The sequence below is a fragment of the Sturnira hondurensis genome, unplaced genomic scaffold (assembly GCF_014824575.4).
Source record: "Sturnira hondurensis isolate 20B ecotype Veracruz unplaced genomic scaffold, ASM1482457v3 Scaffold0019117, whole genome shotgun sequence".
NCBI classification, from domain to species: Eukaryota; Metazoa; Chordata; class Mammalia; order Chiroptera; family Phyllostomidae; genus Sturnira; species Sturnira hondurensis.
This window is the reverse complement of record NW_028091748.1, coordinates 854,434-874,000: the sequence shown is the minus strand read 5'-3', so window position 1 is coordinate 874,000 and position 19,567 is coordinate 854,434. Positions and strand designations below refer to the sequence as shown.

Below are 19,567 nucleotides of genomic sequence, written 5' to 3'. Positions count from 1 at the left end.
ATGACTCAAGAAGAACAGCTAAAAACCCCAGAGTCAATATTCTAAGCGACCAAGAGATAGCCAACCTATCAGATGCACAGTTCAAAATACTGGTGATCAGGATGCTCACAGAACTGGTTGATTTTAGTCACAAATTAGAGGAACAAATGAAGGCTACACTAAGTGAAATGAAGGGAAATGCACAGGAAACCAATAGTGATGGAAAGAAAACTGGGACTCAAATCAATGAAGTGGACAAGAAGGAAGAAAGAAACCACCAAACAGAAAAGACCAAAGAAACAAGAATTCAAAAAATTGAGGAGAGGCTTAGGAACTTCCAGGACATCTTTAAACATTCCAACATCCGAATTACAGGGGTACCTGAAGGGGAAGAGGAACAGCAACAAGTGGAAAGCTTGTTTGAACAAATAACAAAGGAGAACTTCCCCAATCTGGCAAAGAAAATAGACTTCCAGGAAGTCCAGGAAGCTCAGAGAGTCACCAAGAAGGTGGACCCAAGGAGAAACACACCAAGGCACATCATAATTACATTAGCCAAGATTAAAATGAAGGAGAGAATTCTAGAAGCAGCAAGAGATAAGGGGACAGTCATCTACAAAGGAGTTCCCATCAGACAGTCAGCTGATTTCTCCAAAGAGACCTCACAGGCAAGAAGGGGCTGGAAAGAAGTATTCCAAGTCATGAAAAGCAAGGACCTACATCCAAGATTGCTCTATCCAGCAAAGCTTTCATTTAGAATGGAAGGGTAGATAAAGTGCTTCTCAGATAAGGTCAAGTGAAAGGAGTTCATCATCACCAAGCCCTTATTATATGAAATGTTAAAGGGACTTATCTAAGAAAAAGAAAATAAAAAACATGTATAGTAAAATGACAGCAAACTCAAAGTTATTAACAGCCACACCTAAAACAAAAGCAAACTAAGGAAACAACTAGAACAGGAACAGAACCACAGAGATGGAGATCACGTGGAGGGTTAACAACAGGGGATTGGGAAGGGTAGAGAAGGGGAAAAGGTACAGAGAATAAGTAGCATAGATGGTACGTAGAAAATAGACAGGGAGAGGGCAAGAATAGTATGGGAAATGTAGAAGCTCAAGAACTTATGACACATAGACATGAACTAAAGGGGGGAACATGGGTGGAAGGGGGTATGCAGGCTGGAGGGGAATGAAGGGGGGGAAATGGGACAACTGTAATGGCATAGTCAATAAAATATATTTAAAAGTATGTATATCAAACACACAAAATTGAACTATATTTTACACTATTTCCTGGAAGTCTACAACTAATTGAAAAAAGTTCATCTTTGCATTACACAGATCCTCTTAGCATCAACAGCACATGAGAGCAAAAACTGAGACTAAAACATTCCCTAATATTAAGTAGCATTTTTTAAAAAACAACTTATAGTTGCTGAAGATCAATTTACTAAAACAGGCAAAACTCAATACAATTTCTTCAACATCTTAGAAGACAGCTTGATGCACCACACTTTTCCATCTGCTTTATTCTATTTCTATTTCCTAATGCCCCAAATGGAAATTAAACACTTCTAGTAACAGCCAAAATTTCATCAATCACAGTAAAGAGAAGCAGTATGATATGAGTAACAGAGGTATTCCACAATAGGTGAACAGCCTTGGTAATGACCTTAGAGTGTATGTTGACACAGAAAATCTACTCAACATGTACAGGAATCACATTAAATAATTCTATTCTCACTTACCTGATGAGCTCTCAGTAAATACTGTTAATGTTTGTCCTCCAACACTTTGCAAGACAAAAGGATGTTCTCTAGGGGCACTGACTGAAGCTGGTTTTCCGCCAATATCATGAATATTTGCAAGATCCTCATTTAAAGTAAACGACACCTAATAGACACATTAGGCAGAGCTTATTACAATAGACTTTTATATTCAAAAGCACAGAAATTATGATTATAAATCAAGTAACTTTTTAAAAATGTGAATCTCTTCCAGTCATTTAAGCATTTTTTAAACTTTGGCCAAAAATCTTTAATACTTAGTTATGAAAAGAGACTCTATTCCCATTTTCAAAATAATGGGGCTAATCTACCATTACAAATACACATAGCCTTCAAATATTTTCTCTGGTCTGTGGCTGAAGAAATTCTATTTTCAAAACAGAGATACAATTTTTCTTCCCAAGGTCTTCCAGGTCAAGAGTCCATGTCTTAAAAAAATAAAGATAGCCCTGGCTGGTGTAGCTCAGTGGACTGAGCGCAGGCTGTGAATCAAAGGGTCACCAGTTCGATTCCCAGTCAGGGCACATGCTTGGGTTGCAGGCCAGGTCCCCAGTGAGGGTCACATGAGACACAACCACACACCAATGTTTTTCTCCCTCTTTCTTTCTCCCTCCCTTTCCCTCTCTCTAAAAATAAATAAATAAAAATTAAAAAATATATAAATATAAATATGTGTGTGTGTATGGGTTGGCCAAAAAGTTTGGTTCCCCCCCCCCCATAAGATGGCTCTAGTAGTGCTTAGCTGTCTTTAACTTAATTCAAAACAATTTTGTTAGACTGTACTGTGACAGCTGTCATATCAGCATAAATTTGAAAAAACTTACCAAAATTGGTGAATTTTTGTGTAGCAATTTTAATACTGAAGATGGAACAACATTTTTGGCATATTATGCTTTATTATTTCAAGAAAGCTAAAAACACAAATGGGGCCCTGGCTGGTGTAGCTCAGTGGATTGAGCGCGGGCCTGCAAATCAAAGGATTGCAGTTCGATTCCCAGTCAGGGCACATGCCTGGGTTGCAGGCCAGTTCCCAGCAGGGGACTCACGAGAGGCAACCATACATTGATATTTCTCTCCTTCTCTCCTTCCCTTCCTCTCTAAAGATAAATAAATAAAATCTAAAAAACATAAAACACAAATGGAACCCCCCCAAAAAGATTTGTGCCTTGTATGGAGAAGGTGCTGTGACTGATCAAATGTGTCAAAAGTGGTTTGTGAAGTTTCATGCCAGAGATTTCTCACTGGACAACAAACACTCCACAATCCGGTAGACTGGCTGAAGTTGATAGCAATCAAACTGAGACATTAACTGAAAACGATCAGAGTTATACCACATGGAAGACAGACAACATACTCAAAATATCTAAATCAATAAAGTTACTGGTGAAAATGAAAAATGTATCTCTTATTTTATGGAAAAAACTCAACAGATTTTCTTGGCCAATCCTATATATTTATCTACCTCCTAGAAAGTGCCTGGCACATAGAGGTAAACAGTATTTGCTGAATAAAGTATTTAGGAGTATTAAAAAAGCAATTATACTGGAAGGGAGAAAAGTGAGCTACTTAGATAGCTTAAACATTCCCATAAGCAGAAGTTATATTTCTTTTCTAGGTCTTAATGACTACTGTATGAGTATATGGTGCTCTTTTATTTTTGAATATTTTAACAAATACAACTAAATATTTATAAGGACACTCAATATTGAGATTTAGAATAAAAAGACATTTTACTATACAATAGATCTCCCCAAAAGAATACAAAATGTTACATCAAAGAGATTTATAAACATAAACTACTATCTCCTAACCACAAAGGAAGATTAGAAAGTATTTATTAAATATCTCTCTACTGTGTGATAGGTACTTCAAATTATATGCTGGACCTAAGAGGTCTAATCTAAAGCCCTCAAAAATCTAAATTAAATGCCTCTGCCACACTGAAACAATGTTAAAATATCACTGAGGTAATGCTAGGTTTCATAAGTATTGAGAGAGCGAATTATTTTAGGTTAAAGCAGAATGCTAAAAATGAACAACTAGAAAGGAATCCACTCATCCACACAAGAGTGGCGTTTATACTAATGTGTTCCTGACCATTAGCTACTAGTCTGACGTGGAGTTTTCCAGAATGCAAACAGCACCCTCTCTTCACCATTACTAACACACAGTAAAATGATCTCATGTTTTAAATAAAATCTAAATAGAAATAATCTTACCTCGGTCCTTCCTTGATTCCTTAAAAGGAGAAAAGAATGAAATTTTAATTATTTAGATTTCGTTTTTTTCTTAAAATTTATGCTATTAAAAGAAATAACACTACTGAATTTTTATATAAAGTATTTACAGAGCTTAATATTTATCTTTGGCTCTCCTCAACTATCCTAATTGTAATCCTATAGGAAAAACAAAAATCACATTAATCCCACATGAGTATTTTAAGTTTGTGTCACTTACTACTACTACAAACTGTCCTAATATTATTTTATCCAAATAATGATATTACAATTATTATCTTTATTTCTGAGCATTTTTAACATTCAGCAGCATGTGAATGCGTATTTGATACAGATATACAGTATTTCAGCAAATTTTACTACTTGTCTAACTTAAGATGTTTCATTTAACTAACAAAATCTTAAAGATCAAAATTAAATTTAGCAATATTGTAAAATTATAAACAATTTGTCCACACTCTAAAAACAATATATGTCCACACATAAACACACAGACAAACCAAAATAAGTTTTAAAATAGCTATAACTCCACTGTTAACATCTTGGTACAGTAAATATCCTTCCAGGCTATTTCTATATATTTGAATTACATGTTTTTAAATGTTTTTTTACAAATATGGAATCGATGCACATCTTATACAACAGCTTTTTACTTTTTAATTTTTAAGTCTATTTTATTGATTATGTTATTACAGTTGTACCATTTTTCCCCTCTTTACACCTCCGCCTGCAGCACTGGGGGGAAGTACATGTCCTTAGACCACATCCATGGGTTGTACATATTAAGTTCTTTGGCTTCTCCATTTCATATACTATTCTTTTTTTTTTTAAGATTTTATTTATTTATCTTTAGAGGGGAAGGGAAGGAGAGAAGTATCAATGTATGGTTGCCTCTCGTGAGTCCCCTGCTGGGAACTGGCCTGCAACCCAGGCATGTGCCCTGACTGGGAATTGAACCGCGATCGTGTGATTTGCAGGCCCGCACTCAATCCACTGAGCTACACCAGCTAGGGCTTCATATACTATTCTTAACCTCCCCCTGTCTATTTTGTATCTAATTTTTAAAAAATGTATTAAATACTTACTATATGTAAAGTAATAAGTGTAAGGTCCCTGTCCCCAGCAGCAGAAGACATAAAAGTTATATCCGTGATTATAAAATAAGATTAAATTTTAATAAAGATATGAAAGGTTTTGCAACAGTGCATCCCAATTCAGCATGACAACAATCCCCTTGACAAACACACACAGGCAGGCACTGAATTCACTATAGTCCCTTCTGTATCACTCCTGAACTTGGCTCCTGGAGGCATTTGATTTAGCTACCTTTAAGACAGAGGAACTGTAGACAAAGGCAAAGACACAGAAGGTACTTGCATAATGTTCACTGAACTGAATGGAGGCTAATGCAAAAGCCCACAAAAAAACTAAGGAAAGCTTGAGCCAGGTAATGGTAGAATGCAAGAAGGAGTATATGGCAGGGTGTTTAAACTGTTAAACTGTCAGAACTGACAAAAGAGAAAGTGACTGGAAGTGGGCAGCAAGAGAAAAGGATGAATTAAAGATCATGCTGACATTTCTAGTCAGAGTGACCAGAAAATCACCCAGATGCAATCAGGAAACACTTGATGGGAGGACTTGATTTCCATGCATAAAAATAAAGTTATAATGACATCTTAGCTAAAATGATACAGGACTAATGAACTCTCGATGAATTAACCTTCTAGAATAAATATTAATCCTTGAAAACTTTAAACTTATTTTTAAAGGATTACATATTCTTTTGTCTTGGTGTGTGAAAATATGAAGAAAATATGACCTTCTACACTGCAACTAAAATATACCCTTTCCATGATGACTTGTGGTTAAAATGATAAACATGAACTACTTAAACACAGTAATAGGTTCAGAAATGATTGAAGTAAACTTCAGGCCCATTCTTTCACTGACCACCCCATAATGCTGTAGAGTTTCTCCTTCATCACTGAGTCTATCTCTCAATACCCCACAGCTAGTTCTTTAGACTCCAGTCTTGTTCCTCTTGCCTTTTTATCTTTCCTTTTTCTTCCGCTTTTTAAATACTTCTTAGATTTGACACCAGTGGAGCCAGACTTTTCACTAAGCACCTTCTTCTCCAGGTTAAGAAAATCAAGCAAATAATACCAAATCTTTAACTCCATGACAGGGAGTTTTGGTTTTGTTTTAAATTCCTATTAATACATCCTCTTCTTGGACAATTCATCTGAAAAACCATTAGGTAAGGACATGCAAGGTATGTATTTCCAGAGTGGGTTGAGCAGGGAAGTCACAACCCACGTAGGGTAGAAAGGAAGTGCCTTGGGTGGAGGGGAAAGCCTAGAGCAAGGCGTCAGAGCTTAGTAGGGTAAGGAGGGCATCCACATAAAATTAGAACGGCTCAACAAGAAGTGTGTCAGAAGCTAGCAGGGTGAGTGCTCCACATGGGAGGATAACCAGAAGTAGGCGGTTAAGAGCCCTACAGAGGTTAAAAGGCAGAGGGAATGTCTATGAGGAGAGTGCAAACTCAGAACAGTGGGTAGAAGTCTGACTGCACTGACAGCATCCCAGTGGAGGACAGCAAAAGCAGCAGCCTAATGAGAGTACAATATAGCCCAAGCAGGGTGAAGAGAGCCTTTACACATTGGTAGTGGAAGAGAGGTTTGAACAAACAAGAACAGAGACCTGAACCAATAAGTGAACATATTAAAGACAACAGGAATCAGGTTTCTCACTTTCAGAAAAGAGATACAAATATGAAAAGGGAGAAAAGTGAATATACCCAGTAGTGCTGGACTGCATATTGATATAACTTCATGATTTTCAATATATGTAGATAAAGAAATAAATAGAAATGTAAAGGTGTGTGTGTAAAAACACTCCTCAGCCCTGCCCACTGAGAGGGCCTGAGTATATCTGCACTTATACTCAGAATGAGCACTTGTGGTATCCAGATCTTAGCCTCTACAAGGAACCAGAGCTCCTTGGAAAAACGAATGACACCGGGGCTCAGAAATATACAGATGAATCTAAAACATCTTTCTATGACAAAAGGTGCTCGAAGAATAGTGAGAACATGTCAAACAGCCACGGACTTAACGCTACTCAACTATTTACTTAAAAATGGGCCCAGCCAGGGTGGTTCAGTTGGTTGGAGCATCATCTCATACACTGAAAGGTTGCAGGTTCAATTCCCAGTCAGAGCATATACCTAGGTTGTGGGTTCGATCCCGAGGTGGGGTGCATACAAGAGGCAATCAATCATGTATCTGAAATCGGTGTCTGTCTGTCTGACTCTTCCTCCCTCCTTCTCTCTCTAAAAATCAATAAACACCCCAATATCTTTGGGTAAGGATTAAAAAATGGTTAAGATACTAAATATTTTATATATATGTTTATAATTTTTTTACCACAAATAAAAAAGGGAGAAAGCACAGGAACCAGCTAGAAGAAGCTTCCACTGGCTAAATTTTGGACAATTTAACCAACGATGATGGTAACAAATTATGACCCATTAAATAAAACTGGAATCCCTGAGTTAATACTAACATCAATAAATAAATGAAGTAAAAAATCTGATAGTGAATAAAATATTTACATAGTCTCAAAGTACCACCCCACAGAACACTTAATATTTACAAAGGAGAAAAGAGAACATTTACAGTGAAAAAGCTTACAGGATACACCTCATCAAGTGACCAAAGTTACAACTACTAATAATGGGACAAAATGTAAACATAAAAACTTTGCTAGAAAAACTAAAAACTTGGGACTTCCAGCCAAGATGGAGGTGTAGGTAGACACACTGTGCCTCCTCGCACAATAAAAGGACAACAACAATTTAAAACAAAAACAAGACAGAAAATTGAAGTGTATGGACGTCCAACAACCAAGGAGTTAAAGAAGACACACTCATCCAGACCAGTAGGAGGGGTGGAGACAGAGGGGCAGAGAGGACTTGCAGCAAGGTGGTACCTGGAGGACCAGGGTGGGCAAGGTGGTGGCTAGTGGTCCCAGCCAGGCAGCAGATTGTGGAGTGGGGTGTGCAAGGCTGCAGCTGACCAGCAAGGTGGCAGCTGGCAGATCCAGCAAGGCGGTGGCTAGTGGAGCTGGTAGTCCCACATTTGCATGCAGATATACCAGGAGGAACAACTGAGTAACAAGACAGACTGCGCAACCCAGGACCCCAGCATGGAGAAATAAAGCCTCAAACCACTGATAGAAAACACCTGTGGGGGTTGAGCAGTCAAAGGGAAAAACTAGTTCACTGGAGAGACCCACAGGCTCCTAGAATGTACACAAACCCACCCACATGAGAATGATAACCAGAAGGGCCCAATTTGCTAGTGGGAAACCAGGGAAGTGACTGGAATCCAGCAAAGAGTAGAGAAATCACCATTGTTCCCCGTAGGACTCCTCCCCCACATATGGGGTCATAACACAGGGATGTGGGTTACCCCACTCAGGCGGACACCTAAGGCTCCACCCCTTAGTACATAACAGGCACGTCAAGACCAAAAAAAAAAAAAATGGCCCCCCAAAAAGAATAGATCAGAGATCCAGAAAAAATACAACTAAGTGATACAGAGATGGCCAACCTATCAGGTGCACAGTTCAAAACACTGGTAACCAGGATGCTCACAGAATTGGTTGAATTTGGTCACAAATTAGATGAAAAAAATGAAGGTTACACTAAATGAAATAAAGGAAAATGTACACAGAACCAACAGTGATGGGAAGAAAAGTGGGACTCAAATCAATGGTGTGGACCAGAAGAAGAAAGAAACATTTAACCAGAACAGAATGAAGAAACAAGAATTCAAAAAAATGAGAGACTTAGGAACCTCCAGGACATCTTTTAAATGTTCCAACATCCGAATTATAGGGGTACCAGAAAAACGAGAGGAAGAGCAACAAGTGGAAAACTTATTTGAACAAATAATAAAGGAGAACTTCCCCAATCTGGCAATAGAAATAGACTTCCAGGAAGTCCAGGAAGCTCAGAGAGTCCCAAAGAAGGTGGACCCAAGGAGGAACACACCAAAGCACATCACAATTACACTACCCAATATTAAAATTAAGGAGAGAATCCTAGAAACAGCAAGAGAAAAGGAGACGGTTACTTACAAAGGAGTTCCCATCAGACTGTCAGCGGATTTCTCAAGCGATCTTATAGGCAAGAAGAGGCTGGAAAGTAGTATTCCAAGTCATGAAAGGCAAGGACCTACATCCAAGATTGCTTTTTCCAGCAAAACTATCATTTAGAATGGAAGGGCAGATAAAATGCTTTCCAAATAAGGTCAAGTTCAAGGAGTTCATCATCACCAAACCCTTATTATATGAAATGTTAAAGGGACTTATCTAAGACAAAGAAGATAAAAATATGAACAGTGAAAGGACAGCAAACTCACAGTTATTAACAACCACACCTAAAACAAAAACAAAAACAAACTAAGCAAACAACTAGAACAGGAACAGAACCACAGAAATGGAGATCACATGGAGGGTTATCAACAGGGGGTGGAAGGGGAAGAGAGGGGGAAAAGGTATAGAGAATAACTAGCATAAATGGTAGGCAGAAGATAGACAGGGGTGGTTAAGAATAGTGTAGGAAATGCAGAAGGCAAAGAACTTACATATATGACCCACACACATGAACTAATGGGGGGGGAATAAAGGTGGGGGCATCCACAGGGCAGAGGGGAATAAAGGGGGAGAAATGGGACAATTGTAATAGCATAATCAATAAAATATATTTAAAATTTTTAAAGAAAAGAAAAACTAAGAACCCAGCTTCATCTTTCTGATATTCTTGCCAAAGATGAATAACCCAAACCTAATCATGAAAAAACATCAGACAAACCCAACAGTACTGACATTTATACAGTATATAAGTCAAAGAAAAATTCCCAAATGTTCTAGATTTAAGGAAAATAAAAGACACCTGATGACAACACAACATGAGCTTGTGGACTGGATCCTCTTCCTATTATACATTATGGAGACAACTGACAAATCTTGAATAAAGTCTAGGATTAAGTAGTAATACAATTTGATGTTAATCTACTGATCTGGAGGGGTGTACTGTGATTATGCTGGAGAATGTCCTTGGTGCAGTAAAAAAGTTCTTTATACTATTACTCCAACTTTTCTGCAACTTGAGATTGTTTTAAAAGTATTAAATAACTGTAAAATGTGCCCAATTTACTTAGTCCCTTAGTAAGGAATTTGAGAATGTTACTAGTATTTCTCTATAACAATGTTGAAATGAATATCCTTAATATACCAACCTTTCAACCTGTGCCATCACTAACTTGTAACTTCCACAAGATAAGTTCCTAGAAACTGCTGGGTCAAAAGCATGATATTTTATCACTAATATTTCTAGCTTTCTCATTATCCCAATCCCATGCTGCTCTATCAGTTTGTCTTTCTATAAGGGCAGCATCAAGAACTGAACATAATGCTTGCACTGTCAGCTAACTGGCAGAGAAAACAGTAGAATTCTTATTCTACTTTGCTCTGAGCAGCAATATGTATATATGTATATATACATATATGGTACCTGACTGCCCTTCCAAGTTTGTACCTAGCTAAAATAGTATAACATAGTTCTAAACTTAGTCATTTTTTAACAGAAAAATTGTATCTCATTTTTTGTTTGCAGATTTTTATTATTAGTGAGCCCACACATGACATTGAATGTTAAATTGTTTAGAAACAGAGCTAATAATTAAGTTTGGGATAAGCCACATTAGTACAGACTGCATGACTATCAGTAAAATAAACCACCAAAGATTTTAAAAACTGGAAGTTTTCTGAAGCAGGATGTTAATGTAGAAAGATTAGTTTAATTTTAAAATGACATCCCTCTAAAACAAGTATAAACACTGCACAGAAACAGTGGATATTTTAGGGAAAAAGAGGTCTAGGTTCTATACATTGGGGGAAGGAGGAAAAACTTATTCTTTAAAAATATTCACATTCTAATTTTCTAATTATCTCACTTTTGGAACTAAATAAAATAACTATTATAAATTTGTCATAGCAGTTTTCATTTATGGATTCAACAATCATTAAGTGTCTACTATGCTAGGCACTGTTCTAGACTCTGGAGATACAGCAGTCAGTAAGACTGAAATCCTGACCTTGTGGAGCTTCTACTCTAATCAGAGAAATGAACAACATACAAACAAAAATACAGTATGTCAGATGGACACTGAAGCTAACTGAAAGAATGGTGATGGTAATTTCTACAGAGGGAAAGAAGAGAATAAGGAGAATAGAGTACTAAGTGCTATTTTATACAGGATAATTAGAAAAGGCCTGGCTGAGCTAATATTATCCATAGGAATATCTAAAGGAAGAGTGTTCCAAAAAGAAGGAAGAGAGGAAAAGTGATTATTAAGTTTGAAATTCTCCAAAACATCCAAGGGGAAACATCATAGAGGTTGTCAGATAGATGAGTCTTGGAGATTAGGACAGAAGCCACATTTGAAATATATCTTTAAACACACCATATCTTTAAATATAAACACAACTTATCTGGTCCTGAGACCAAATAAGACCACCTAAATAACCACTCAAATAGAGAGAAGAAAAGAACTAAAAACTGAACCCTAGGGTTACATAATCCTAAGTAGAGAGAAGAAAAAAATTAAAAACTGAACCCTAAGTGAGAAGATGAGGAGCCAGCAATAGAGACTGAGAAAGAATAGCCAGTGATCAAGAGAATAATGTCCTGGAAGTGAAGTGGAAAAAAGGGTTTGAGGATAATAAGTGATCATATGTTAAATTCTGTAGAAGTGGATCAAGAGGGCTGCTGGTTGACTGTCAGATTTAGGAACGTGGATGTGGTAGATTGTAAAAATGGATCACAAATTATTTATTGTGACTCCTATCAAGAGGTGGAGTCTACTGCTCCACCCCTGAAGTTAGGCTTGGCTATGGAAGTTGCATTGGTCAACAGAACTTTGGCAAACCAGATCCAAGAACAGCCTTGTATAGTGCTTGTGTGTTGGGTTTCTCTTCTGTTACTCAAAATTCTTTCACCATCATGTGAATAAGCATGCTGGAAATGAAATACATGAGTACTACCCCAGTTGCTAGCAAGCCAACCACTAGACACATGAGTAAGGCCATTCTACCTAGAAAGACCAGCCTGGTCAGCACCAACCACAACTGTCCCACAGAATTATAAGCAAATAAAATGGCTTTTGTTCTAAGCCACTGAGTTTTGTGGTGGTTTGTTTTAAAGCAAAAGCTTGACAAAGGAAAGGATAATGGTGGCAGGTAAGAGCTATTTAATGAAGAAGTAAGCATAGAAATTGGGTTAAGAGTTGGATTAGGAAAGAATGGACAAAGCCTTTCTGCTCTGGGCCCGAGTGGCCACTGTGGAAATGGGCAAGTTTATGAAACCCTGGAAGGTGGTGCTGGTCCTGACTGGATGCTACTCTGGACACAAAGCCGTCATCAAGAAGAACACTGATGATGGCACCTCACACTGTGCTTACAGCCATGCTGGTGTGTCTGGAATTGACCACTATCCCCACAAAGAGATAGCTACCATGGGTAAGAAGAAATTGTCAAGAGGTCCAAGATCAAGTCTCTTGTGAAAGTTTATAACTACAATCACCTCATATCCACAAGGTACTATGTGCATATCCCCTTGGATAAAACTGTTATCCCTGCTCTGAAGCAGCAAGGCCTAAGGGGAGACCAAAGTCAAGTTCTGAGAGAGGTACAAGACTGGCAAGAACAAATGATTCTTCTAGTAGACATGATTTTAGATCTTTTTGTTTCAGTCATTAGAAATATTTTTTTAAAAATGCCTTTAATTTTTGTTCAAGTAGTTTTCTGTCTTATATTCCCAGCCCTGCCCCCCCCAGTGCTCCCCCCTTAGTTATTGTCCATGTGTCCTTTATACTTGTTCATGTGAGTCCATCCCCCTTTCCCCTATGATTCTCTCCCCTCTCCCCTCTGGACCCTGTCAGCCTGTTCTGTATTTGTGTCTTTGGTCATATTTTGCTTGCTTGTTTTGTTGTTTAGATTCCTGTTAAAGGTGAGATCATATGGTATTTGTCTTTCACCACCTGGCTTATTTCGCTCACCATAATGCTTTCCAGTTCCATCCATGATGTTGCAAAGGGTAGGAGTTCCTTCTTCCATTCTGCAGCATAGAAGTCCACTGTGTAAATGTACCACAGCTTTTTGATCCAGTCATTTACCGATGGGCATCTACGTTGCTTCCAACTCTTGGCTACCGTAAATTGTGCTGCTATGAACATCGGGGTGCATAGGTTCTTTTGGATTGGTATTTCAGGGTTCTTAGGATATACTCCTAACAGTGGAATTGCTGGGTCATAAGGCATGTTCATTTTTAGTTTTCTGAGAAAATTCCATACTGTTTTCCATAATGGTTGTACCAGTGTGCAATCCCATCAACAGTGGACTAGAGTCCCCTTTTCCCCACACCCTCTCCAACATTTGTTGTTTATTGCTTTGTTTATGATAGCCATTCTCACTGGTGTAAAGCGGTATCTCATTGTGGTTTTAATTTGCATCTCTCTGATAGGTAGCGATATCAAGCATCTTTCCATGTGTCTCTGGATCCTCTGTATGTCCTCCTTAGAGAAATGTCTGCTCAAGTCCATTACCCATTTTTTAATTGGGTTGCTCATCTTCTCTGAGTGGAGTTGAGTGAGTTCTTTGTATATTTTGGAGATTAAACCTTTGTCCGAGGTATCATTGGCAAATGTTTTCCCAAGCTGTTGCTTCTCTTTTTATCTTGATACTGTTTTCCTTAGCCATGCAGAAACTTTTAATTTTGATGAGATCCCATTTGTTTATTCTTTCCTTTATATCCCTTGCTCTAGGAGACGTATCAGTAAAAATATTGCTGCGTGGAATAGCTGAGATTTTCCTGCCAATGCTCTCCTCTAGGGCTTTAATGGTGTCACGGCTTATATTTAAGTCTTTTATCCACCTTGAATTTATTTTGGTGTATGATGTAAGTTGGTGCTCGAGTTTCATTTTTTTGGATGTAGCTGCCCAGCTCTCCCAACACCATTTGTTGAAAAGGCTATCTTTACTCCATTTTATGTTATTGCCCCCTTTGTCAGATATTAATTGACTGTAGAGAGTTGGGTTTATTTCTGGGCTCTCTGTTCTAGTCCATTGGTCTATGTGCCTCCTGTTTTTATGCCAGTACCAGGCTGTTTTGATTACAGTGGCCTTGTAATACAGTTTGATATCAGGTATTGTGATCCCTCCTACTTTGTTCTTCCTTCTAAACATTGCAGCTACTATTCGGGGTCGTTTATGGTTCCATAATAATTTTTGAAGTGTTTGTTCTATGTCTGTGAAATATGCCATTGGTACTTTAATAGGTATTGCATTGAATCTGTAAATTGCTTTGGGTAGTATGGACATTTTGATGATGTTAATTCTTCCAATCCATGAACACGGTATATGTTTCCATTTGTTTGTGTCTTCCTTGATTTCTTTCTTCAGTGTTTTGTAGTTTTCTGCACACAGGTCTTTAACCTCCTTGGTTAGGTTTATTCTCAGATATTTTATTTTTGTTTTTGCTATCTCAAATGGAATTTTTTTTATTTCTGCTTCTGCTGTTTCATTGTTAGTATACAAAAATGCCTTTGATTTCTGGATATTGACTTTGTATCCCGCTGTTTTGCCAAATTCATTTATTAGTTCAAGCAGTTTTTTGGTAGAGTCTATAGGATTTTCCATGTACACTATCATGTCATCTTAGAACCACACCAGTTTTGTTTCCGCCTTTCCAATTTGGATGCCCTTTATTTCCTTTTCTTGTCTGATCGCTGTGGCTAGAACTTCTAACACTATATTGAACAGAAGTGGTGAAAGTGGGCAACCTTGTCTTGTTCCTGATCTTAGTGGAAAAGATTTTAGTTTTTGCCCATTGAGTATGATGTTGGCTGTAGGTCTTTCATATTTGGCAGAAATAAACTTTTAAAAAAATTCAATGGATAGAGTCCTGGCTGGTGTAGCTCGGTAGATTGAGCATGGGCCTGTGAAGCAAAGGGTTGCTGGTTCGATTCCCAGTCAGGGCACAGGCCTGGGTTGCAGGCCAGGTCCCCAGTAGGGGACACATGAGAGGCAATCACACATTGATGTTTCTCTCCCACTCTTTCTCCTTCCCTTCCCCTCTTTCTCCTTCCCTTCCCCTCTCTCTAAAAATGAATAAATAAAATATTTTTAAAAATTGGATGGATAGAGAGAGTGAAACACAAGCCCTCTGGCTGACACAGGCTGAACTTTGGAGGATTCCCTTTGTAAGGAGGCCATTTCCTCCATCAGGAAACTACACTGTTACAATGTTTACCAGGTTTCCCCTACCCACTTCCAACAGTGGCACAAGGGAAAATCCTTCTACTGAAGCATCCAGTTATGTTAACCCCAGGATACCTCCTCATAAGATGTGGAGAGGATGGAGGGATGAGAGAACTACATATCTGCACAGATGGAGGGATGAGGGAACTACACATGTGCACAGATGACTCCCTACAAAGCATCTAACCATCTCTTAACTAGGTTTGACATGCTCATTACCTGTAATTTTCCAGGTAAATTTTCTGAAAAAGACTATAATTCCATGTAAAAAACACTTAAAAATTTTATACAAACAGCATTTCAAAAAGTCAAAAACATACAAATAGCCCTGGCTGGCGTAGCTCAGTGGGTTGACTGCTGGCCTGTGAACCACACGATCGCAGTTCGATTCCCAGTCAGGGCACATGCCTGGGTTGCAGGCCAGTTCCCAGCAGGGGACTCATGAGAGGCAACCATACATTGATATTTCTCTCCTCTCCTTCTCTCCTTCCCTTCCCCTCTAAAGATAAATAAATAAAATCTTTAAAAAAAACCAAAAACATACAAATAACTTACTTTGCAATCCGCAGTTTCCCAACTTCACCTCTTCCAGGGGCTTTAGCCCATTGCTGTGACAAATATTTAGGAACCTAACACAAAGCAAAAAATTAATAAGACTATGTTTTGGATACTAATAAATCTTTTAAAACATAAAATGATATGCTGCTTCGGTTTTATTTTCTGCTTGTAATAAATAATCATTAATATCAAACTCATTATATGTTTTGCACGACAATGATATTAAGATAGGTAAGAAATGCCTTTTGCTCTCAAAGAGCTTGAAGCCAATCAAGTCTGTGACATAAAAATAACATGGGTCAAATAACAAGAAAAAAGTATTAACTTATGTTCCCAAATAAGTCCAATAAAAGTTCAAAGAAAGGCTATCAGAAAAGACTTCTCAGAGGAGCATAACACTCTGACATATTACTTAGGACACCACTGACTTTAAGATGATTTCAAAAGTTAAGTTTTATTATGTATAATAATAAACTCTGACCAATATGAGAGATCTAATGAAATGAAAATATTATTGAACATAATAGCTAACATTTATATAATACTACTTCCCTAAGACTATTACAAGCACTTTCCATACATTTATACATTTAACCCTCACATCTCTACAAGGTATGTACTGTTGATTACCCCCATATGACAGATGATGGATCTGAGGCACCCAGGGATTACCTAATTTAGCCAAGGTTGTATAATCAGCAAATGATGGAGCCAGGATTCAAATCCAGGCCCTCTGGTTCCCACATCTATGTAACCAATACACTACATTGTGTTCATAACTAGATACCTGCAATTAGAAGGGTTATAATTCTCAAAATGGCTAAGAAAATATATGTTGGATCCCTACTGTGTACCTTAACTCATTTCTTCTAGGAAGTAGTGTTTACTCTAAATCATGATACACCTTTACAATTTTTCAATCTTGAGTCAGATACAAAGAATAAGTACATGTTCCCAACCTTTTTTTACACAGACCCTCTGCTCTAGACATAATAATCTCTTTATTTTCCAGGAGACATCATGTTAATATGCATTGTAGTCTTGCATTTCTGTTCCATAGCATACATATGCTATGCCTCTGTCCACCCATCCAAACCCTGTTAAGGTAAACATTTACTGAGCATTTACTGTGCTCCAATCATAAATGCATCATCTCAATTTCCACCATTTTTCCAAGTTCTTTAAGTCTATAAGGGATATCTCCTTAATGTTTCTCCTCCATTTAGCATGGAGAGAGAAATGCTCACTTACTCTTTTTTAATTCATACTGACATAGCTGTGGTAAGTCAAATGAGTACCAGAGACTAAGGCCAGAGTGGAAGAGTAAGAAATCATTCATTCATCACCTATCTTGAGCAATTACCATGTGCCAAACACAATTCTGGGTGTGACAGGCAAGGGTACTATGCTCATTTAATGCGACTGTGTGCGTGCATGTATATGTGCAGGCACTAAGGAAAGGGAGGTAACCAACACTGAACACATGAACATAGAATCACTTCAGACTGTGGAAGGGTTTTAAAGAATAGTATAACACAAGTTCTACATGTTAGGGAAGGATGACAAGGCAATTATTTTAGAAAGGACCTCTCAGAAGGACCTCTCAGAAGGACTCAGAAGGACCTCTCAGATTTACTTGATAATGCAGCCATATGATAAAAAAATTTTTTAAGTTTAACAAACCATTTTGCTTGAGGTTCAAAGACTCATAATCACATTTGAAACTCAGATATGTATCTTATGAAACTCTCATAAACACCTATATGAAAAAGTAAAGTACAAATACTGCACTCATTAATAATTGCTGTATTTACAAAAAAAAAAAACCTTTTTTGACTATCTGTTTCAGGAGAGCCTCTCATGCTCTGAAAGAACACTCCAATCCAATGGCCTCTTCTTCCGTAAACTCAGAGCTTTCTCGGGAAATTATGGGCCACCAACCCAAGAGAGCATTTAAGGGTATGCAGAGATCAGTTCTACTTTCTGGCCGAGAAAAATGTATAGGAAGCAGACACTCAACTTCCTTTACAGGCTCATGACTTAAATCAGTTTCACCAAAAGAAAATGCAGAAATTCTTCAATCTACGGTAAAATGCACTGCTCGAATCGGGGCCATGAAAGGGCGCCGGAAAAACAAAGTCGTTCAGAATGGAAATCTCTTCCAGGAAGGTTGGGACTCTGGCTAAAAGATATTGCTGTTTTCTAAGCTAGTTTCCTCGCCTGCAAAAGTGCATAACAATGAGTCATAAAACTCAAGATACGTGGAGATGACCATGAGGAACCTTTAAAAGGTGCACGAAATGGGGCGGTCTCAAGAAACTTAAACTACTTATAGTAGGAGGACCGCAAGCGACAGCCGCACCAACTTTACCTTCACCAGCCACACTCCGGTGTTTTGTTTGGCGCCGGTCAGGTCAAGTTCCCCACGCTCAGCCATGGGTCTGTTGCCAGTGGAAGCGTGCGACCCACAGCAGCGGCTCCAGGAGCAGGGAGACTGCGAGGCCAGCGACCGAAGCAAAATACAAATCTTGGTGGGAGCCAGAGAGCGAAGCGCCCGCGTCCACCTACCAGGAAGCCGGAAAAAGAAACACGCCTCTGAGAGCCGGGATGTGCGCTTGCGCACTACTACCGTCAGTACGGCTCGCTGTTGCAGACAAACTTCTTGCATTCGCAACTTTTTGCGTGGGCGTAGCCACCGGTGATGCTTACGTCAGAGTGTTTATTTAAGACGTAGGGGTGGGATGGACCAAAACACCAGCAAAACACTTGAAGACTAGGTCGATAGAACTTAAAAAAGAAAGTGTCAAAACAGAGAAGTGTGGTTGAGAGACAAAGTGTATATCCAACTGTGACGAAAGACATCGTTTAGAGAGTAGTGTTGCAGTAATAAACAGTAAATAAATTAGAACAGGTGGGCACTGGGATCAGGTTGAATAACCCTGGGAATACTGAAAACATGCTGTTTCTAGACCTGGGGGTGGGAAGTGGTGGAAAGCAGTGTCTCACCTGAGAGGCTATCCTGAGCACCTCTAATTAAGCAAGGAGAACACACCCCTTTTCAGACTTTAAAACCTGGAGTCTGGGTACTTAGGTTAGTGAAAATAGAAGTGTAACAGAAAGTCCTGATTTTTAAACTCCTTTTCTTAAACAGTTTCCTCTCTCTCTACTTGCCTATGGAATAGAATTCAACCCTCTGTACACACACCTTCTCAATTTGATCCCTGCCATTCAATCCAACAACATCCAACCACCCTGAAGCCATCAAACATGTCAGTATCGTCCTCAAATTTTTCAAAGCCTCTGCACGCTTGATACTTTTTACTCAGACGCTGTATTCTGCCCTTAATTGCACTCACCCCGTCCTCTGATTAGCAAACTCCTACTTAGGTTTCAAGACTAACATAAATATCACTTCTCCCTGGCTGGTGTGCCTCAGTGGATTAAGCTCTGGCTAGGAACCAGCAGCTCCATTTAGTCAGGGTACAGGCCTTGGTTGTGGGCCAGGTGCCCCTCTAGGGGCCTGCAATGAGTCTGTCGCACATGGATGTTTCTCGCACTTTCTCCCTCCTTTCTCTCTCTAAAAATAAATAAATAAAATCTTTTTTAAAAATGTCACTTCCTA

At 38.5% G+C, this 19,567-nt stretch overlaps 1 protein-coding gene and 1 pseudogene across 2 annotated transcripts in view; one reads left to right on the top strand and one right to left on the bottom strand.

The window, feature by feature from the left end:
• Positions 1–18,546, bottom strand: part of GTF2F2 (general transcription factor IIF subunit 2) — a 132,251-nt gene extending 113,705 nt beyond the window's left edge. The window contains exons 1-4 of one of the 2 annotated variants that reach the window (XM_037070895.1): positions 18,317–18,546; positions 15,943–16,016; positions 3,985–4,003; positions 1,727–1,871 (exon numbers count right to left, since the gene is read on the bottom strand). In XM_037070895.1, coding sequence (XP_036926790.1) covers positions 1,727–1,871; positions 3,985–4,003; positions 15,943–16,016; positions 18,317–18,382 — 304 coding nt within the window. In that variant the 5' untranslated portion in view covers positions 18,383–18,546. The remainder of the gene's footprint in view (positions 1–1,726; positions 1,872–3,984; positions 4,004–15,942; positions 16,017–18,316) is intronic. The other variant, XM_037070894.1, reaches the window with a different exon arrangement.
• On the top strand, positions 12,258–12,791 carry LOC119004164 (60S ribosomal protein L27-like; annotated as a pseudogene).
• Positions 18,547–19,567: the final 1,021 nt, after the last annotated feature.